General features: G+C 39.9%; 1 protein-coding gene across 4 annotated transcripts in view; it reads left to right on the top strand.

Annotated features, from left to right (window-relative positions):
* The window catches only part of FGF14 (fibroblast growth factor 14), a 418,620-nt gene that overhangs the window by 168,422 nt on the left and 226,620 nt on the right, over window positions 1-23,578 (top strand). For 2 of the 4 annotated variants that reach the window (XM_059835830.1, XM_059835824.1), the window contains exon 1: window positions 4,320-4,573. The exons of the other annotated variants lie outside the window; for them this stretch is intronic. In XM_059835830.1, coding sequence (XP_059691813.1) covers window positions 4,498-4,573 — 76 coding nt within the window. In that variant the 5' untranslated portion in view covers window positions 4,320-4,497. Of the gene's footprint in view, window positions 1-4,319; window positions 4,574-23,578 lie in introns of those variants that run through there. 4 annotated transcript variants of the gene reach the window in all.

The following is a 23,578-nucleotide window of genomic DNA, read 5'->3' as shown; positions in this document are numbered from 1 at the left end:
TGGCAGAAAGGGAATCATTGCTCATTAAAGCTTAACCTAAAGATGTATGTGGATTTTTAAATAAGTGAAGTAGCAGCTTTTTAGCCAGTTATCTGTCAGCCTCCTGTTTCACTGGGTCCCCCAGACAGGGGCCAGTGAGGCAAGTCCGGTGTACCACGGGTGGCTTCAGAAAGCTGCCCACAGCCCATGTGGAGCTACCGTGCTGAGGGCAAACGCTCTGCTTGCAGCCCAGTGTCCGGCTGCCTGCAAAGGCTCTGACCCACAGCATGAATGCTCCCGCCTCTCCTTCTCCTTTCCCCAACCCATGCTGTAACGCTATCTCACTCAGCAATGTATCAAGTGTCTTCAGACAAGACTACTACCGCTCCCTTAAAGAAGCAAGTGTGAAAGACATCAGGAAAGAAACCGTAAACGCTGGGCTGGGATCAACCTGAAAGAGAAACTGCAGTTTGCAGATTATTGGTTACAGTTTGTTCAATGCAGGATCATCTTTACACAGGCAGGCTCAGCTTTTTACTGCTGTCCTTGCCCCTTCTGTGACCCAGCTACTTACAGAGTCTTTGAGAAAGATTGTCAACTTTAATGAAAATACAGAAGTAAAACAGCAATTTAAGTTCAACCTTCACTCTAATATTGCTACTAGCCTGTTTCGTTTAAGCAGGCTTTTGTCCTGTGCTATTTTTAAAACACTTAGTAACATCAAATGCTAAAATACAGGTGCTATTACTGATTTTTAAGCTGTACAGTTACACTAACATTACAATTCTTAAAATATTCCTGTCTAATTTTACAACTGAATGATGAAGTTTGGGTTGCAACTCCACAGGAATCGGTTCTGGGGAAGCAGAAACCAGGGTAGGTTGCAAGCGGTTCCTGTCAAGCAGCCATTCAGATAACTGTGGCACCAATTGCTTTATGAAAAGCCAAATTGTTATTTTCAATAACCGACTGCTGCATAAAGCGCCTGCTGGTATCAACATCTAGTGATAAAAAGGGATCTAAGGCTGATGTCTGTTATACTGAAAAAAGATCTGGAAAATGGATTTTTTTTCATGATATATGTACTTTGGAAAAAGGAGTTTTAAACAATTCACTATATAAAAGCTTAGTGTGTTCCTGCTCTTTAACACAGAAGAGTAATTTTGAGTGATATTTCAGCTCTCAGTAGATTTCAAATGTTGTTAAGGTTTTTATTCCTCATTTAAATCATACACTAAACTCCTTTAGCAGTCACAGGAGTTATGGACAGTGCTGAATGCTGTATCTCTTGTTCCTTACTAGCCTAACACATAATTTTGTGTGTATGAATGATATATGAACTTCCTTAGTTACCAAAAACGTAATGGTTTTGAACAAAACCAACTGAAATCTACTACAGCATCTATGATACTTTATTTTTCCTTCACTCATGGATTAACTTATCGCACATTCAGGTGATGTGTGCTTGGCAGACTGTAGGACCATTGTGAAACTTATGAGGAATTAATGTGAAGTAATATATATTTCCCTTGAAATGTAGAAACAAACTTATACAAGCACTCCTTTCTAGGGGAAAGGCAAAAAAACCCCCAACAAACCAACAATAAAAAAAGGAAAGATAGAAAATAATTGTAGGTCCATGACTGAAAACTGCTTTGGTCCTTGTACTTCTGCGGACACGCATTTTGGCAGTTTAACAGCACTAGGTGCTGTTTGTGGAGTTACAGTGTTTGCTGCCCTTAAATACAGAGTCCACATCTTTCCATCTCTTTGATACACTGGTAAATTATATAAACTGGGTCATTGGACTAGCACTCCATAATCCACAGGGCTAATAATAGTGGGTCACAATCCTTCCTCAGCCTCACTTGGACATTCATATGGGTTCTGTGGTTTTGGATCAGATCCTGGTATTAATACAAGTGTATTAATCTTTCCACACTCTAACTTATCTTGAGCGCACATGTGTACAAATTTGTCTTGCCACTCACCCCTGCAGTGTTTCAAGTGTTTCTGGGGCTTCACTGCAGTTCACCACTGTGTAACCAAGATTACTATGGGGCTTTGTTTCTGTATTACCCCCACACAAACAATTATTAGCTGGATCCAGATGAGACCATTTCCTAATTGGACACCATTTCCTAAAGTGCCATTTTTCTCCTGTCTTGCTGAATAAATACCACCACCCCTCCCTGCAGACTTGAGGGTATGCTTTGTCCCCCAGGCACCCAGTGTGCTTCAAACATCAATAGCAGCACCAGAGTATTTTAACAAGCTAGGGCCATTCATTCCACCTACAGCTACCCCAGAAGGGTTGGTACTATAAGTCTCCCTTGGCTGATCATACTTTAATCCGATAATGTGTCCCAAAGGGTCAAGCAAGGGGACCTTCCCAGTCTTGAAATATGACTGCTAATGGGGCTGAAAGTGTTGCTTTTATGTTGCCAGAGATCACTTGCCCTTGTTTCACCACCTAGCTCTTGGGATCTTCTCTTTCACTTCTAGCGCGCAGTTCTGCTGACCTATGCATAAAGGTGGTAAGCAGTTTCTTAATCCATTTGGCTGTATCTTCTCCCAGGCGCTCCATTTTTTATTCCAAACCCTATTAGTGGTCTATTTCAAATGCCGTCTTCCTGACTTATCCAGCACTCCTGGAAAAATAAAAACAAAAACCCCTCTGTGCCATCCTGCAGGTAAGCCCCGTACCCAGAAACACAGGGTCCATCTTGTCCTTCCCTTCCAGGGGCCTGGCTTGTTTACCCTCAGGGCCTGTATTAGCAAGCATAATAACCACTTGTGTTTCTTTTACTATTGTATTTATTTGCCTTCTCCTTTTTTATTAGGTTCCATAGGCTCTTCTCCTTCCTGGAGAGATTTCCCAGTCCTGCCAGCCTGCCCTTCCAAAATACGTTAGCAGGGTTCAGAGGCCCCGTAATCGTGTGCAACGAACAAGTGAATCCTCCAGAGCCACGGTTTTGAATATTAGCTCACCATAACTAGACTCCACCTACCCCCAGCACCAGTTTAACAACTACGGACAGTAACTGCGTTTAACAACATGTGACTCTGGAGACATTTGGTTTTTGTTCTTCCAAATGAAGCCCTACAGACACCAAGCCAGCTGCCTTAACACCTCTCAACACTGTCTGTAACCATATAATTCCCCACAGCTGGTGTTTCTGGGGGTTCATCATAGCCCATGGCCCAGTTGTTGGCCACACAGGCTAAGTCAGGTGATTTTGACCAGCATTGGTCAAACCAAGCTGTGCTTCTTAAGCCACCAGCTACCCCACATAGGTATTGCTCTTCAAAAGTCCCAGTTCTTTAGCCAAAGCTTAAATCTGAGTAGAGGCTGCTTGTATTTTGACGGTCAGTGGCCTTCCTCTCCTGTATTTTTACCTGCCCCACTGTTTTTACCACTACAGGTTGACCTTGTTCATTCATATGCCTGTCCCTCATCATGGTCATGGGGGTGATTTACTTTCACAAGGTGTAGTCCCAGGTGGACTGGGATCATCCCAAATGTCTCTGTGCCAGTCCTCAGGACCCCATTTTGCTATCTGTCTTCTGGTTTGTACTGCAGCCACTCTACCCATTGTACCCAGTCACTTCTGTTTAAGCTTCTCAGCTATCTTCTTGTAAGAGCTGTGCTCCTCACCTACCCATCTCCTCTCTGTTTTCTCCAACACTACTATAACAGCTGCCTTAGCCTGAGCCAACTCACAGTTTGCTCTTTTTCCTCTCCCATTTTTTTATATCTGAAACTTCTTTCTTCGGTCTCTCCTCCCACCCTCACCATCTTCTCCTAGCAGCAGCTGGTTTTAGCCCTTCTGCGGCAAAGGTACGTTGCCTGGCTTTGTACTCCCCAGCGTGATCCCCACAGTATTTGTTTTCCTCCCCTAATGCCCTGCTCTTATCTTCACGTGCTCTTATGAGCTGCTGCCCAACATTCCTTCAGCCCAGGCCGCCCTCCCTATTAACTCCTCCTCTTCCACAAGCAATCCACTCTTCCTAAGGCCCTCAAAACCTCATACAACTTTACTTAAAAGAGCTTTAAAAGCCTCAGATGTCCAGGGGTCACCACCCCACTGTCCTGCCCGTGCTTCTACCATAGAAGCCATACTAATCTCTCTCCTTCAAAGACCATGACTGTATTTGCTGGTGGATTTGAAAACTCCTTCGCCGTCCTGCTTTGGCATACATGGGTTATGACCTTTTTACCAACCTGGTATTCGAGTGTTCTTGTTCGCTCTATGTGGCAATGATACAATTTCTATTTCTGCTCCACTCAGGCTCTCACATTCTTGCTGTTATAGCCTTGGTTGTTGAGTTGCCTGCATTCTCCACCAACCTGGTACAAGAAAAACGACGCCTTTTGCTGCTTGCAGGACCCACCTGGTTGCAGAGTGGACGAAAGAGAACAGGATTGATATTTTACTACTCTTACTAAACAAAATTGAAAAAGATGGATAATTGCTAGTGTTTCTGTTGTGCTAGGCATTTTTTGGGATCACTTACATGTGTATCAATATGCACAAAGTCGCAGGGAGAACACGATTAAAGGCGAATCAGTCCTCACCTGGAATCTTGCATGGTAGGTGGACTCTTCTGTCCAGTGCTCATTGTGGTCTCTGTGTACTAATTTATCTTCATGCTTTTCTTTATATAGTGCAGTTTGACAAAAAAACACTCTTTGTGTAGTCTGAACAAGTGTTTTTTTTTGCACAATTAACTTTGCAGATAATCGTGCATACACAACTACATTAAGTATTAGTGAAATGTTGTTTTGTGAGGAGGCCTTAGTTTTGCAGCAGCTTTGCAACCTACTCATATTTCAAAGCATTTAGGTCCACTAATCTGCTAAGTTCCTGAGAGTCCATGGCAGCTGTGTTCTGCAGCAGAAATAATCATGGTCAGCAGTGGCGACCAGCATTTTCTGTGTGGGATATTGTCCATTTGTAGCAAAAGTTAAGTGGAACTGGTTTGTGGGCTCTTTCAGCTGTATCATGACAATGACAATTGCATTCCTCATTTAAAGCTTTTGGAGATGAACAAGTCTGTCAAGTCACTAAAATTATTAGGGTGTTACACTGATTCTTTCTTTAGCAGGGAAAGCTTGGGATGGAAACCACAGCATGTAAAAGGGCTCCAAAGTAAGAAGAAAAAAGTTGGGTTTGCTTTAAGTTTTCCAATGAGAAGGTTTTTCTTTAGTGAATCTGGAGGGGGGGTGTCTATTGATTATTAGTCCTATAACCAGCCCTACAGAGGGCCTGGCTGTGAGTGTTGGCCACGCAAAATTAAATTTCATCATGGTTTTTATCTTGTCTATGTTCAGTTTCCCCATTCAGTTCCATCAAGATTGAGCAAACCTATGGAATTAATGTATTGTACATAATTTCCCATGTATGGAAGCAGTGTCATTTTTTTATTACTTGCCATCACAAGGGTATTTGGATTACTCTTAGCAAATATCCTCTGCAATGTGCTGGTTTTCAGATGTTCCTAATAGACCTAAAATTTTTAAGGCAGTGTTTTCTGTTATCTTGTCAGAACTGCCAGTTTTGACAAGGAATATACGCTGGATTTACTGCATTTGTTTCGTATTTTACACATGCTTTGGTCAGCTAAATTGATTTACATCTCTCTCCTTTTTTCCTATTAATGACAAATGTGTAATTCTGGAAGTCTTAGGCTATTCCACACCCTCTTCCCACTTGCAAGTGAAATATTGATTATAACTCACCAGAGATTATTCCTTGCAGTTTTGGCTTGTAGGCTCCCCAGCAGTCTTACTGGCCTTTGTGGGAGGAAGAAACTGCAATTCATGTCCCAGCTTACCAGAGCTTTTTGATTTGTGGTGGCCAAAATCTATCCATTAACCCCATTTGATTTAGGATTTCCAAAGGAATAGGGAAGTTGGTACAAATCAGACGACTCCATCATCTTTACCTTTACACTAACTGTAGAGTTTTTAAAAATTGTTAGAATAAAAAGATTTTTGTTAATGCAAATGGGTATGAAACAATAGCATGTATTGAAATTAATACATTTTACTCCTTAACTGTTTAATACTGGCTGATCTGTGAGGCTGGCCATTTAAAACTCTTAGGATTAGGAATGATGTAGTGCTGCTGTTGGAGAAGGCTGTTCCTGGAATGGTCAGCAGTCTCTGAACTCCCTTGCATTTTTGGCAGGCTCCCCTGGAATCTCCCTCTTTCTTTTGAGAGAAAAGAGAAAGACTAGAGGTAGAAAAGACTCACATGGCTGATTCCCTGTGCTCCTTTCTGTCTCTGCTCAAGACAGAATGCCTCTTTCTACTGAACCTTCCTTACAAAGGTTAGAGTTATAAGGTTATAAGGACCCTGTGACTGGGCACAGAGATATCACAAGAAAGATGAGAGATTACGTTATTATCTTCATCCCTCCTCTAAGTTTTTTTTTGATCCACATGTGGGTTGTTTTCCATAATTGGTTTGCATTCATGGATTCTTTTTGAAGATGGCTTTGAAACTTTTTAGGATTTATCATATGTGTAACCACACATGTATCTAGCAACATGACTGAAATCTGTTTCACCCTCTCCCCAACCAATACATTTTAAACATGATTCACAAATGAATATTGACACTGAGAAGGCAAGTTTTGATTAGTTGGCACCTCGTACTCCTGCTTGATTTTGTGTAAAATTCTGAGAACAAAAGCTACCATGTCATTACGCCTCTACCTAAAAACCAAATAACTCCAAAGGGTGCTAGCAGCAATTGAGTGCGATTTGTACTGAAAACTGAAACTTGCTATTAAAATTGGTCAGATTATTCCTTTCTTTAAAACATGTAAAAAGCCCCTCCCCACATACAAAAAACCAGCATACAGTCAGTCATTATCTGAAATGCATGACTTTCAGGTAGCATTTAGATCATGGAACCATAAAAAAACCCACCACCACCAAATCCTTATAGAAAATAAGGGGTATGTGTTTCCTGGCTTTGGTAGCCAATGGCCTGTAAATTTTCTTTTTTCAAGCATAGAGTAATTTTAATATCTTTTATTTAGCTTTATTAAACAGAGCCACTTTCAAAGAACAGGAAATGCATATTCAGTTATGGTGTCACATGTTTGTTCTTGTACTGAATTTGTATAACAACCAACATGCTTTCAGTCAGATTTGTAGGCAAGCAGTACTCTACCAAAGAAGGATATAAAAGCCCCTAACCCTGACTGGTCCCATTTTTAGGTAAGGACTTGCAAGAAGATGAAGTGCTTTAGTGTTAAGGGCATAGGGTGCGTTTACAGCAGATGAGAAGCGTGAGCTAGGCTTTCTGCTCTTCCTCTTCCTAGCCATTGAATTGCTTGTAACATTTCTTGAACTGGATTGGAAGACAAAAATGTGTACTTTAAAAAGGCTAAATAAAAGGCTCCAATTATCTGAGAGATGGGCAGATACAAAATGTTCATTCTTCACAGTCTGTGCTTTCATTTGGAAACATTTGTGCCTTCTGTGCAAAGAATACAACATTTAGGTTTATGACAATACATGTGTGTATTGTTATGGATGTATGTTTGATAATACATGTTTGCCAGGTTTGCAAATACTATTATTCATCCTTGTTGAAAGCAAGTATCACTGTATTTGGTAAGTTATGAGTATATTAGAATGATAGCAAATGGAAAGTTTATAGGTTTGTATTTAAGAATGCTTGATGTCTTCGCTTCAAATGTCCTTTCTCATTGTACTGTAGCAAACTCAGTGCTTCGCTGAGGAATATGAAATGTTAGTAAGGACTTTGTTTCTTCAAGGCTGCTGCTAGACAGGGATAGGTAGAAGTATCTATCTTAGCAACTTGTGGTTTAACACAATGTTGGTTTTGAGGCTGTTTAACAACCACTGATGGCTGATGCAGAGCAATAATAATAAAAAAAGTTCTTTGCAGTCCAGATTTTGTTCTTATACCTTGATGACATTCAAATTAATCAAACAATTAAATTTAAACCACATCAAATGTAGAAGACAGATTACAATTTGATTCTGAGCTAAATAAATTGTATTTTTAGTTTTGCAATGAGAATGTGCTCTTACACCAACAACATACGCTATCACTTTATAAAACATAGCTTCTGCTCATTGAGTGTGCTGCCATCATTTGCTTTAACTTATTAGGAGTACTATAACTTGAACTCCTCTAATAGTTCATTTTATCTTTTTTTTAATAACCTTAAATCCCACACTTCCTCTGGGTTTTTGTTTGGTTGGTTTGGTTTTTTTAGTTAGTTTGCTTCTTCCTTTGTATTGGCAAAGAGTCTCACTGTTTCCTTGTGTCGACTGTGAAGTTTTGTTATTGCTCATTCAAGGCTTTTACATGGCACCACCGACCTCTCAGTGGCTAACCTCAAAATGATGAGGCATCCCTGAGTGTAGGACAAAACAGGGTGCAGAATGGGGAAGGAAAGCTTTTAATAAATGAGGAAAACTTTAACTAAAATTTGCCAAGAATTATTCTTACTGCTGTAAATAAAATCAGTTTAAAGTATTGTAGCTCTACTTTAATTTAATATTTGTTTTGCCCTTAAAAAAAAAAACAAACAAGAAATTTAATATGCAGGAAGTTTCCTACTGAAGCACTACTGGGAAAGGAAGCAAGAACCAAAGAGAACTTCAAGAAATTACTCAAGTGTTCTTTATTGGAGATGTAAGAATAAGTCTTGATGACAGATAGAAACACTGCTAGGGTATTTGTGTTCTATCCAAGACCTTGATATTATCTCATATCATCCATGCTCCTCCCCAGCTGCAATAACTATGTCATTTTATTTCATTTAAAGGTATCTAGCTATTACCTACATTCTACACATCTCATCTACATGTTCTCTCAATAATTATATGTAACGTCTTCTCGATAATTATATGTAACATGCCTCTGGGCAAACAGAAGACCAAAACAAGAAACTGAAGAAAAGAAAGGCCAGCTTCTTATGATTTTAGGGAAGGAATGATTGACTTCCCACTGGTTAAGGCTTAACTTCAAAAAAAACGTCAAGCCAAAACACTCCTGTAGCTTTGAAATTTTCTCTTACTTTGAACCCATTGTAAAAGCAACGTTCAGAATGTGTATGGCTATAACTGAGCCTTTAGATGTGATTTTTTTTTTGCATTGGGCAGGTGTGGACGGCACCCCCACCAGCCCTCTGAAGACCAGCCTCTTCAGGTATCCTGCTTCATTCATCTGGATTCCAGAATTAATTGCTCTGAACTCCCATCCACACTATTTCCCTTTTCTTAAGGTTTACTTTATTTAATTTATCTGACTGTTTCCTCCCGTCTTCCTTCTACCCTCTAAGGTCTCCCATTTCATATTCACACCTTTACCATTTTGTTAGCCCTAATAAACTTAGGTGTAAGGGTGGTTATATTACAGCCCTCTTTTTTGAGTCTCATTCTCCATGGTCAGAAGTCCACTTCCTTTGAATGTGAGGTCATCACAACTCTGCATCTTTCAACATAATTTTTCCTTTGACTTTGATTTCAAGTCAGAAATTCCCCTACAAAGATTCAAGTATGAAATTTCCTCAGTTTAAACTCTGATATTTGCCTTTACTACATTCCAGTGAGAACTTGTTTGCATCAGCATGCTTTAGAAATGAGACTTTTTACTTGTAGTAGAGTTGAAATAAACGATTATATATTCTTCGTTTGTATCTAGACATATACTTATCATAGTAAATCAAATGAGAAGAAAAAGAAAGAGCACATGGGAACAAGAAGACTAAATCTTAGTCTCAACAAAGAGACTAGGGAGAATGCAAGGTGCCTTTTGAGTTGCTGTTGGCAATGAGGCCAGCAACCTCCTGGCTGGAGAAGAGACTGAGCCTGTCTCTGTGCATTAGCTTTCCCAGCAAGCCTGAGCCTGTAGCAGCTTACAGCAAACCTGCATGGCATATTCGATTGGATTGGGGTTTTTTTTGTTGTTTTTAATATAATGCCACTGTCCCCCAGGGGGGCTGCAGCAGCGTCCACCTCTGCATCTGAGCTGTCAGGCTCCTGGAGTATACACACGTAGTTGCTTCTCAAGGTAACGCTTTATCTCCCCAAATTTCTACTACATGTCACAGCTTTGGTAATGAAAGTAACTTTTTCCACTTTCTTTTGGCCTTGGAAAGCATTTTGCTCCTCTTTCTTAACGTGTGGCTATCACTATGAAGATATCTTTTTGCAGTTATTTTCAAAGATACATCATATTTCGTCCTGGCTTTAGACAGGGAGAAATCTATAATAACAGTTGGTAGAAAACCTGATTCATTGTTATGTTACTCTGCCTAAAGCAACTCTAACTCTGTCCACCAAAACTGAATTGGAATGATTCCTGGGAAAATTGCTGGAATTAGAGTCATATGAAGCTAGGGTAGCATGGTGATAAATCAGACCTATTCCCTTTTTAGCTGTTTTCCTGCATTACTGTTCGTATTTGTACTGATTCTAGAGGTGCGCTTAGTAACTACTGCCATTATGAATGCTATCTTTGTAGGTTTTCTGGAGGCCTACAGGAGCGTTTGGTAACAGCCATCTGGTAAAATGTGCTATGGCTTGTTATTTACATGGCATTTAACTATGCCTCCATAAGCTTCAGTAATATAATGGAGACCAACACTGCTTACTGAGCAACACATTGAAACCAAGTTGTATAGCATGCTGTATCCAACTGTTAAAGAAAAGGAATCAATATTAAACTGTAGGGGAATTCCACTAGAAAACAGGAAAGCTAATTTTTACTTTTGCTTTGTGTGACTCTTGCTTTCATTTTTTTTCTTTTAAGAAGCACAGTCAATCTCAGCAGTTGCCGTGGGCAGAATCTTCAGCTTTGGACTTCCTACCTTAATCCTTGCCCCCCTTCTGATTTAGATAATTCGTCTTTAGGGACATTCTATTTTGTTTTCTTTGCAGCAAGTTAGGAATAGAAATGCTGAGAATGGAGTCATATTGACAAGTTCCCCAACATAACATACAAAGGATTAAGGCAAAGCTGTTAATTTTCTCTGCTTCCATTGATGCAATTTGGAATCATTATGACGCTGGCAAAGGAGACTATTTAACCACATTGTTCTGTTGCTATTTATAAATGGGATCTCATTTAAATTTAGAACACAAAACTTTCCTGGGTGGAAAACTGCCCTCTTGTGTATCCACATGCAATGCAATGCAAGGGATCCAATCTAATCACTGTCAATACCACTGCTGCAACATTGATAGCAATAATGAGAATAGTACTGGGTTGCCCGTAGGGCTCAATTCTGTAACCTTGTCGCATGCAAACCTATGCCCTCATCAGCATGTGGAGTTTTACAGAGACTATGTGTTTAAATGGATGTGTTTGTCACAGATCACGGGGCATCTGATATTCGAACTGTGGTGTACATCAGAACTGTGAGAGCTCTGAGCTCCCAGGGGTGCCTCCTAGCTGCACCCCAGCAGCACCCCAAGGTGCAAAGAGGATGCCTACCTGCTTCTTTTCTCTTCTTTTCTTCTGCTGACCCTCTCTTTCTCCCCCTGGGAAGCAGGCTGGGTATTTGGGCAAAGGGAGGTGGGAGCATGGGGAGCACTGGGTGCTCCCTGAGCCAGCACTACTGTTCGGGTGTAACTAACGGGAACTGGCTTTTGCCACCTTGTGTTTGCATGGCTGCCAGCACTGGAAATGTAGGCTAAAAAGAGTCAGAACTGCTGCTTTGCTGCAAAGGTACAGAGAGGAAACATTGCTACTAAATAGGACTACTTGTAGTCCACATTAGATATTTTGGATATTGATATAATTACTCCCCCTCAATCTGTTGAAAGTCTCGCTAAGGTATGTAAGGTTTGGAGTCCTGCATCCAGCTCTGCTTTTACTATTTCAAAATTCTTAGAGTTTGTTACAGATAGTGGTCTTCATCCACGCAGAGCAGGTAAACCTTTTGCATTGACAGTGATTTTTCAAGGATGTAGTAAAAAGCATCCAACAAGTATCTGTCTGTATTTTTTTTGTATAGCAACGTAGATGGAACCTTTTATGCATCCGAGTAGTTGCCACTTTTATCCAAACTGAGATAAGGAGAAGTGCATTTATGAAGATTTATGAAAGATCTTTGTCTTACCTGTAATTTCAGTGTGCTAGTAGCACTCAGCACTGTCAGGCTCAAAGCACCTTACATTTGCAAACACTGCTTAATAAAAATTGTATGAAATGGTGATTGCACCCAATTAAGAGATGGGGGATCAGAAAAAACAATGAAGTGATACAGGCATTTTGAGCCACAATTGTTCCATGTGGGAGAGACTGATTCTCCCAAGTCTTTCTTAAGTTAAGTAGCACATATGAAGTAATTGGTATTCAAGAGTGGTTACATGAAAAGAGTACAGTCACAGAAATCACAATAGTTTGACCACTTTGGATTAACTAATTACTGCCTGCCCACTAAGCAGCACTAACTTACCAGGTAAAAGTTACAAAGGTGATTTTTATTATAGTTAGTGTACGTTTTATTAAAATTCTTCTTGGGACATTCAATAAAATAACTACATTTATATACAACTTTTCTTGATGTTATATATACTTGAACTTTTAAGTCACCACAAGTTGCCTATGCACAAATCTGCAATATCAGTTTGTCCTTTTTCTTTAAATAAACTCTTGTTGTGTGTGAGATTTCAAACTGGCAGAGTCTGATGTTTATGTTATTGTAATACGAGTTTTCTAACTTTTGACTGTAGCAGTGGTAGGGATGTTGTGTTTGTCAGATATCGTAAGAATTATAAGAACAAAAAAGCCCATCCTTTCTGTGCTTGGAAGCAGATTTCAGGACACAGGGATGTGCTCTGACTATGCCACAAGTATGCATTTTATTATTTGTTTGTTCAAGTTTGGAATGGGATATAACTACCAGTATTGCTAGAAATTATAGACTTGCACTGCTCTAACTGGCAATGCTGCAGACACCTGCAGTGGCAGGAACTATGTATATAGCGTATATTCTTGCTCTTCAATTTTTTTCTTGTGCATTTGAAACACACTTGAGCCAGTGTAGAGAAACATAAGTTCAAAGTCAGGAATTCAATACGTGTATGAATAAACAGAATATCTGATGAAATCTTGCACTACGGGGATCTGTTATAAAATTCCTATGAGTTCAGTGGAGCCAGGACTTTACCTCTAACTTAAACTTTGGAAATGACATACAGAGGGGTAGATGTATCTTCATCTTTACTAAATATATTCCAAGTTATCTACTTCACTGACTAATCATTTATAGAACTGTTAGTTTATTAATCAGTGAGTGATAATAAACTGTGAAGACTTTGAAAGACTTGAAAACTTCTTTTTAACTTTGGAACATCAAAAACATTTCCTTTGTTTCAGCTCTCCCTTACAGTATCACACTATGAATTCATAGCTTTGCCAGCAGTGCAGGGTTTCAGGCTGTTGAAATATGCCCCTGGCACTGATGGCTGCAGAAGATCTGCAGATGCTGCTTGCTTCGAAAGATTTTTCTTTTTGAAGGGGGATCGCCATGGTTTAAGTGGCACGCCATAAAGGTCTAAGCTTGCCTAACTGCAGGATCCGTCCCCACCCATTCAGTTTGATGATGCGTGCCCTTTTCTTGTACGTAGTTCATTACGAAGTCTCTCTTTTCAAGCACAGATGTGGAGATGAGAACGTATGATGAGATGCGATGTTCAGCACAGCTTCATTCACAATGCAGCAGTGTCTCCTCAAACTGCAGTCTGCTCAGATTTCAACAATCAGAAATAGGACTTTGTCATTCCACAACGTGATGAACCTCCTCCATGAAAATCCACTGTCAAGGCATGAAGGGTTCTTCCTGGCCTTGCCTAGCCTCCCCTGGGGCCTCCCCCCACCCTGCCCATGGCCCAGCCTGGGGCCATCAGTCTCTCCCCCAGCGATGTCGCAGCAGTCCTCAGGACTCCTCATAAGAGTAAGAGCTTTAACTTAGTTTGGTCAAGTTCTGGTCAAGTTCTTCAGGTTGAGTAGCAGTATACTGCATACCAGCTTTAATCTGTTACCAAAATACCTCTGACAGTGTCAGCTTTGCCTAACTTGCTAAGAATTCAGCTCTGAGCTGCTGTACCTTCACTGCTCTCTTTTGGAGGTGGCAGCATGTCCACAGTAGATCAATACATGCAAGTGTAAATTTGCAAAAGCACTTTTGTGGGGTCGCCAACAGGCTGCCTGTGCGCCCCTCAGAGACTGACCACATCTGTGCCATTGAGAGAGAAACAGCAGGTCTAGGAAAGAGGCCAGGGACTAAAAATATAACACACGTGCTGAGAGAGTGACATGACATTTGAAAACCAGCATGCTTAGCCTGACGGGCCATGTTGGATGAGACCTAGTTTTCCTGATCGTTCGAATATGCAATGGGCACTGCCTTAGCACCTCTAAGTGGATGTTTATATTGTACAATTATTGAAGGGCTTTCTATGCAATGGGCCTTATTCTTCCCTTCAGAGTAAATGCATTTGATGACGAAGTTACTTCTAGACAGAGAAAACACATCACCCCCTTCTATATTCAGCGTGTCTCCCTGTCCAAGCAGCAAAACCAGTTCTGGCTGTTGACTTCCATCAGTTTTTTATTTCTACTCTTGAGACATTTGATCCTCGGAGTGGTTTACTTTTGTGGCTTGGAGATTGCAGCCAGCATTCAGTCCTAGTTTCTCAGTATGTAATGTGGAGAATTGCTGTGGGATTTGAGACATAAAAAAACCTCAACATACCAGTGAAACTGTAAAACCAGTGAAGGGGTAGGGCAGGGGGAAGAGGATTTTACAGAAGGTGCAAAAATGGCCACACAGGGACTGTGATTATATGGACAGTACATCTAGGGAGGTAGGGAAAAGAAAATAGGTAGGACAGCTGTAATCAGTGGGAGGAAAAGTAGCTTATCGGCTATTATTAAAGCCCATAAAAGAAGGAGGAATGGTGGGCAGCCAGATTTGTTGAAACAGAGGTTAGTCATAGACCCAGAGTAGGATGGGGAACCCAGGGGTACAGTGAAACTGAGGGGATAAAGCATGTGCAAAATTGAATTGCAGTAAACAGTACTGAGCTTTGTTTTGCAGAGGGGTTAATAGTAATGGGGGTGAAACAAAAGTTCCAGAAAATGGAAAGGAAGCTCATCCCTTTTACAGTAAAGTTACTAAACCTCCACGTTCAGAGATGGGGTGTGGGCAAAAATGCTGGGTTCCCTTAAGAACAAATGGGCTCCAGATGGACATCAAAGTGAGCTAAGCTTGCATGCCCACGGCTCATCTCACCATTCAGTCAGGCTCCAGTAGGCCTGACTGAATTCCAGTTTCAGTGATGAAACAGCATCTCAAAAGAGCAAACTCCTACCGAGGACCATCCATTCCAGACTGTCCCAGTAGTGGGATTTATTTCACTGGTCTGAAGCTTAAACAGTAGCACCATAGATTTCTAAAGTGTGATGAGTCTCCTTCAGTATGTCTGTTCCAAAGTCAGCCAGTGAACCTTGCCTTACGGTGCTGGGAGCACGGCAGGCAGCCCTGGAAGACAGTTCATCCTATTTATTCTATACATACTTCGGAAGGGACGAACTTTCCTTGAGAGGTGTTTATTTTTCTCCCTGGCTTTACAAAAGAAGTCCGAAATACTGACATTGATGAGGGATGTGATTCAGGTCCAAACTGAGACATCCAAGAAGACGCCAACGTGTCTGGAGCAGGTGCCTGGGCACCTGTTAGAGTCAGTGGAGATGCAGCCAATATGTTTGCTGGAGCAGAGAGCACTGCTCAGGTGACCAGCACCGGTGGTTGCTTATGGTGAGATGACTCCTTCTGTCCCCCTTGAAGATACTGAGTAGATCTCAAGTGATTACAAAGGGACTACAGGCACCCAAAGTTAGGTGCCTGAATCAAGAACTGCATCCCAGCATGGATGCCTAACTTCTAAATTACTGATCCAAGTGAAGGGAAATTAGGCCTAGAAGAACAATAAAAGCATCTCTTTTTCTTTAATCCTAGCTCAGGATTTTGTTCCTCAAAGATTTAGGTCCCCTCATTTCTCTGCTTTTACTATAACATTTGCCTTTAACGTTTCTCTGCGCTTCCATTCAATTAAAAATGTGACTATAACTACAAAAGGAAAAAAATAGTAACAGAACAAGGCCTGTATTTTCAGATGTTGAGGTGAAAACATGAATTACCTTAAAATAGTCAGACATTCTTTTACATATTCGTTTTTAATTTTTCCACAGACTCACAACTTGTCAATCTTTACCCAGAATACATCTTCCCTTGAATGGTTTGCCTAGATACTCTGCTAAAGGGGAGGGGTTTCTCCCTCTTTCCTCCCGAGCATACATTCTGAAAACTGAATGAATGATACAGGCTATTGGCAGCCTTTTTCCCACTGCTTAAATATTGAGTTATTACTTGAATTTGGAGCTTGATCTGAGAACTGGGCCCTACTCCTGCAAAAGATGTATGTGTATTCTCCACACTTAATGACATGAATAGTTCCACTGAGACCTGGGAGTGTATTACAGTGTAAAAATTAAAGAGCTATAAATCTTTGCATGATGAGGCTGTTGCAAGAAAAACTTAACTAAATGCTTATAGTGGATCAAAAGTAGACAGAAGTTAGCATGCTAAATTTGTAAGATCTGTCTGATATATTGATGCTCTTACATTAAGGAATTTAATCTGTTTGGATTAATAAACTGTCATATTCTGTCATTTGTCTAATATAAATAATCTGGAAGTTTTTTCTCCTTTCTTTTAAGAAATCCATTTGTCAGTAATTCAGCCTTTAAGAAATGAAGGTGAATAAACAGCGCTGCTTTTAAAAAAGTTTTAATTTATTATGCATTCAGTTACTTTGCTCAAGTTCTCACACTGATGAAATGCATTTGTGTGTGTACAAAATCATTTTTTAAAAGGTTGAGAAACCTCCTTGCTTACCCATGCATCAGTGCTTTTATTCCCAATTTGATTTTATTTCTGTTTGGGTCTTGGTAGGAAACTCTGAAATTACCAACCTCTTTACAAGATTGCTGTCAGGTTAAATTTACATTTGAAAAGTTTGCTGAGATTTTGCTGGATTTTTTTTTTTTCCTTTTTAGGCTGATTAGGAGTACTAGCTCTACCGGATGTCAAAAGCGTTATTTGTAAAAGCTGTTAAAATGCCCAGCCATGTGCAATGTTTTAAGTGCTTGGTGTGTCCCACAGTTTCACTTCTGAAAAGGTACTATAGCACAAGCTGAAAGGCTTATTTTTTCATGGTCGTATACTACCTTTGGAGCTTTTCTTCAGCCTGTATACAATTGATTACAAGTATTTTAATTCATCTTTTTCTAGCTTAACACTTTGGTACTTTTAAGGATTTTTTTCCCCCTGAAAACATTCACGGACAGTTAACAACCAAGAAAGAGATCCTCTGTGGCTTTGAAATGCTTTGTCTACAGATATATGTCAACATTTCATGCCAGGCAGAGAGTTGATAGATGCAGGTAACAGAATGGAGGAAAGAAAACTCTCGGAAAGAGCTTTAGTACCTGTGCGCTCCTGTTCGGGGATGCTACTGCAGGGAAAACTGCTGGCTGCTTTTGCAAGCACTGCTGCTCCAGTACAACTGTTGGTACAGACATTTATCATACTTCTGTGGTGTCTCTAAGCAAGCAGCATGCCTTCTGGCTTCATTGTATGTTTAAACATACAATGTTTATAACATCAGTTTGCTAGAGAAATTTTTGGCCTTCAATAGTTCTTTTATTTTCTTCCACTGGGTTTACAATAGGCTTTTATTTTCTTGATCTGGTATGGAGAAAAACCAAATTTCAAGCTCTTCAGAGGTGGGACACTCACAGAGACCTGATTCTTCCTTTGAATTGTTATCACTAACAAAAAAAAATGTGTGTGGTTGTTGAATCTTTGCCGTGGAAGATTTTTTACTTGGAAATTCTTGTCAACAGAAATCAGCTGAGAAATATGAAGCCACACAGGTGGCAAAATGTTCCTTTTTTATTTGCATCCCTGGTTAAATGCTTTGCTATAAGCTAATGCTTAATAAGAGGTGCATACTTTATGGTGTAGAGAAGAATACTCAAGTGTCTGATATCATTGAAAGCTCACCTGTCTGTTTTTACATGATCCTAACACACAAAGGTAAGTTAAGTACACGCCAAAGACTGCATTTATGGTAGTATACTTAGAGACATGTTTTAGCTTTAGTTTTAATTTATAAAGTCTGTCTTTGGTCAACAAGTTGTTGCCTTAGATAAGCAAGAGAACAAACTATTTTCCCTGTGGAAACAGCATGTGCTAAGAAGTTGTAATCGTGTTTTGCTCCTGGGCATTTCAAAACTTGTTAGATGGCCTTTTACTCAGTACAAGGACTCAGAGCCTTCCCTCAGGTTTTCATGAGATCCCACAACCAGGTCTAACTACCTCCCATCCAACCTTCCAGCGTCTCATTTCAGCTTTTACTTTCATAATAAAGTTAGTCATCAATCCCTTGGATAATATATTGGAACTTGAGGTAAAATGGTAGTTGTGCCTCAGTAGTTTTCTTCAATTTCAGCATCTCTTTTGTGATGCCTGGAGCTCTGGAGGAAGATGCAAGCCCATGAGCCTGGCAGTCTACTGCAGCTGTAATTACCAATAAGGACGCCTGTGTTCCCCTTTCCAGTTAGTCATCCTTGGAGACGCGTCTTTTTTAGCAAAAAGGAGGAGATGAGCAGGTAGAGGGAGCCTATAAATATTCTTGAATAGATGCGGCACTGAAGAATTGGAGTTCTTCAGTGATTTGTCAAAACACACCGAATGAAGCGAGTGGTGAGATCATACGTTTTTGCCGTAGCAGTGACTTATTTGCTCTGGGAATGAAGCTGTGTGGCTTTAGACAGAATCAAGTCTCTCTGCCTCCTGTATTATTAGATATATATTCAATTAAGAAAAGCTGATTTTAACCAATTGTATCTTGGCTGTAGCGAGTATGGTAGCTGTGCTGGTGAAATACAGCTTCCACAAGCCATTTGGTTTACCAGTACCTGTAATTTAAAGGGTACTTTCCTCACCTCCCTGTTTTTTTTCCTGTGCATAATGTTTTCAGCCTTTTTCATTTCAGCCCCACTGAATACACTAACAACTTTTAGAAAGATATAGTAGCTTCTTCAGTACTCTGTTGCATGGATTCTGAGATGACTGCCTTTTTCCCCCAGCTATGATGGGTTATACTAAGCTTCTTTATGAAGAGGGGATGCTGCAGCATTAAGCACAGGTGATTCCCCCTTCTCTGGCATCCTGCGGGAATAGTTCATTCCCTTGTTCAGCCAAATCTGAGGGAGAAAAAGGCTTGTTCCTTCTCCCTGTGCATACTGATTGTTTCTCAACACAGTGCTCATCAAAACTCCCTCTATTCAACCACTGTTCTGAACCCAACACCATTTATGAAAGAATTGAAGAGGTCTCACTTGCAGTAGGGCAAATTATATCAGCTGTTCCCAGATCCTGTTGACTGAGTAACAATCTGGTATCCCGGGATTGCAGTTTCAGGTCCTGTAACAGTCTATCCTAATACAACGTTATTGGTGAGATGCTGGACAACTACCACTGTTGAAGTAGTATTTGGCTACAGGAATACGTTCCCCCAATGATTTGTTAGTGGAAACATAAGGCACGTGGGGACACTGCTGTACTCGCATTGAACCTAATAACTGTCATCACACAAAATGTGTGCACCAAACTATGGGCTTTTTAAAAATTCTTCTTCCGGTTTTGACAAACACTTGGTAAGTAATTCTAAAAAAAATCCAAACCAACTGTGTAAATATATTTAAAATCATATCTTTATAGATTAACTGTGAGTATTGTTTGACCATTGCACTAATGAGACAATATAAGCAGTAAGGGAAATAATATTAATATTAAATAATGTTAATGAAACTGCAGAATTTGAAAAACACCATTCTATGTCTTGACAGAAATTTCACTGGATATGGTACTTAACTTTTTTCCCTGCTGCTATTTTGTGGACATTGTGTTTGAGATTGTTGGGATAGAGAAGGAAAGCAGGGTCAGATTTGAATGGGTCTTCTGATAGGGCTTGCTGCTGCTAATTCAGTCCTTATGCAGCATGTTGTGATTCTAGACTGCTTTTATTAACTTGATATTGGCTGAAATTTGGTCTTTGAAGAGTACTGTTAGAAGAACGATGTTTGAATTTGGAATGAAAGCTGACTGGTCCTGGAAATGAAGGGCTGTGAGGTTTTCAGCCTTCCTCAATGTTTCACCAGCAAGTCTGTTGAATGGTCATTACTCCTTCATTAAGTCTTAAAACAGCTGATGTAGAATTGGTTTAGATCTCTGTTTTAATCCAATGTCTGTACTCTAGTCTGCGTTAATTATTTTTTTAAAAGACTTATTGAGACATGTCTTATTTTCTTTCTTTGTGAGAAATAAGCATGTTTGTATTATTGTCACAGATGACTTGCTATCAAAATAATCTAGCACCTTTGCAGAATTGGCAGGGGGAGTTTTGGAAGGGTGAGAGTTCGGGATTTAAACTGTTATTTGCTCACGCTTACAGCTTTATACCAGACTTGCACTTTCCAAAGGTTTTTTGTGTGCATGTGTACATAGTTTCAAGTAACATGACATGTGAAATCTGCAGTGTGTGTCTGCTGGCAGCTACTGCAAAAATTCAGACCAGAGGCACTGCCCTCGTCTCAGCCAGCCTGTCAATGGAGTTCAGCAATCTCATAGGACTAGCACCAGAACCTGTTTCCAGGGTCTCTCGTAATTCGTTACAGCTCAATAAATCTCTGTGTGAGAAGTAAAATCTGTACTGCAAATCCATCCATGTAATCAGCTAGATCTTGCAGTTAGAGCAAAGGAAGGTACTGGGCTTTGCTGTGTGTCTGTGTATTTAGGGTCAGTTGGGTCTTTCCACTCTTTTTCACGGTAGGTAGGTTTTGGTCTCTGCCCCCCAGCCTCTTGGTCCCTGTCATCCACCTGGGTACACGTAAAGACCACAGATCCTGTAAGCACGGGAATTAATTCAGTCCAGTATTTCTGTACATATTAATAATAAAGTTGCCAAGGATTCTGACTGGGGAAAAAATTAAAATGTATAAAGTGAAACTCTTCTTAGGTGAAGGCCTAGGTGAAACTGATATTAGTGCTTTCCACACCAATATACTATTAATACTTTAGTCTGCTGCCTTCTGTAATGCTATTGAAAATACTTAAGAAAATTAACTATTGCGAAGTATAATACTGCTTGAATTTAACTGTTTTTAATGAACAGCTATTTCATCCTGTGGGAACTGTGCCTGCTATGAAAATGTCTGAAAGGATTATATGCAAAAGACTGAACTCTAAGAATTAACATTGTTCGTATGACAGAATTTACCATTCCGGTAGTAAATAATGAACATGTCTGAAGGTAACTTAGAAGAATTGGAAAATTTGTGTTATCTTCAGACACAGAAAAGCCTTATACTTACAATACCTGATGGAAGTGTAATCTTCTTCCTATTCAGATCTCACTGTTATTGTGCCTGAAATGTTCCTTCCTCTAGAGAGTGTTGTAGGCATAAAGCTTTCACACTGCCAGGGGATGGTATCTCCCGCAAAAACCAGAGCTTTCTGTTTCAAAGAGATGTTGTTAATGCTTTGAACACCTAACTTTGCATCTTTGATAAAAATGGATTTAAAGGACAATGACAGCCTACTCTAGGATTAGAGAAGGCATTTCCCTTTTTCTTGTTCTGCTGTTGGGCTGGACTCAGAAGTGAAAGAAACTAGTCAGCTCCTGAGTAGAGTGAAAAACAAGGGAAGCAAGCTGTATGAAACAAATTTGTATTTTAGAACTTAGCTTTCCTGTATAAAGTTGGTGAAGAATGTAAAAAATAAAATTCATATCGGAGTATCACAAAATGCAATGAAAGGTAAAATGCCTTGGATGAAGTGTTTTCCTAAGATCTCCAGTTAGAGTGAAGACCTGCTTTTTTTATCTAGGAGTGAAGAACTAACCAATTTGCATCATTTGTGCTCAGAAAGACTCAATGACAATCCCAGAGTGTGGATTCATTTCCTAATTTTCTGACAGAAATAATTCTTTTGTCACTGAAATTCTTCTGAGTCCCATCTGAAGGGAGTTGGGCCTTGGGATCCTACGGCATTGTTTCCTTGCAAATATAGACACATATTTGCAATTAGCATGGAGGATCTTCACCAGAATTAGTGAAGAACCCTATCTAAACTTGAGACGGACACCCAAGTGAGTGCCAAAGTGAATATTTTTTCTACTGCAAAACAGTATTTAAATTTTAAGTGAGTAACTGCTTCACACATACAAGTTATAGGCAAGGGTTTCTTTCAGAAGGCTGTTGCAATACAAACAGCATATGGCTTGTGCCCTTTGTCACCCTTGTTCTGGAAGTGACTGCTTGACATTGACAGTTACAGTCACCCAGGGACATAAGGTCACTTGGAGTCTGTCACCTTGCGTTAAATCGAGGTTCCAGACACTCTACAAATGTAAGCTCTCCTGTTTGGGGAAGTGTAAGTGAAAATTAGCTTTATTTTGAATTGACATTTCTGGAATCTTTAGATCCTTGAGAAAATAATTAAGTGATGATTGTAGTATGAAATTCATGTGTTGGCATTAATTATTGAGGCAGAGGACATTCAAGTACTTTTGCTTCTAGGATCATTCTTGTAGCACAGATGGTTGGTGTAAAATTTTTGAAAAGCTTTAGATTATACTGGATTTTGTCTATTTGTGCAGCATATCTTCAAACAATGTCAGAACATTTTTCATATGAATTTCATCTTTAATAGTGTTTATAGCCAAAACTCCTCCTCAGATATTTACTGTACTAAGCTCAGTGTTCTGACCTAGCTCCTTCACAAACAAGCCTGTGTTTAGCAATCAGTGATGCAATTTTTCTAAGTCTATACTTAGGAAGGCAATAACATTGCATAGTTTTACAGGAAAAATCAGTGCTAACAAGAGAACTGAACTGAGGCATCGTCACAGGCAACTAATGCTGGAAAAGTTTTTGCTTACTTTATCAGTCTTCGAATTCATACTGCAACTCAAAACCAAATTGAACTGCTTGAAATTCTTCAGTATATGGGATTTCTGTGTGCCTGTAAAAATATGTATCTATCTGAGAACTTCAGGAACAGAGAGTCTGTTATCAACCACTTTTGTAATGAAGAAATGAGAAAGAACAAAGAAAACAGGCGAGGCTGTATTTTCCAGACTTCTTGTGAGTGAGCCACCTGCTTAGAGGAAAACATCTCAACAAAGTAATGAGCTGATGAGCAAACCCAGCTTCTTCTGGTAACTGGTTGCTTTTCTGGGCTAAGATACATTTTGACCAAAATAACCCCTAAGATTTAAAAAAAAAAAACAACAAAAACAGGTGCACCTTTCAGTAGATAAAGCCAAACTTGAAAGAGCCAACAGAACAGAAGAAGAAGAGTCAATTGCTAAGCGGTACCTGTTTGTTTCCGGCTTCATCCTGTGGCCATTTTTTAATCTCTTCTGTCCGAATCTTAGCATAAACAAGGTAAAATGGTGGGG

Source organism: Gavia stellata, chromosome 1 (genome assembly GCF_030936135.1).
Source record: "Gavia stellata isolate bGavSte3 chromosome 1, bGavSte3.hap2, whole genome shotgun sequence".
Taxonomy (NCBI): Eukaryota; Metazoa; Chordata; class Aves; order Gaviiformes; family Gaviidae; genus Gavia; species Gavia stellata.
This window is presented reverse-complemented; position numbering and strand designations above follow the sequence as displayed.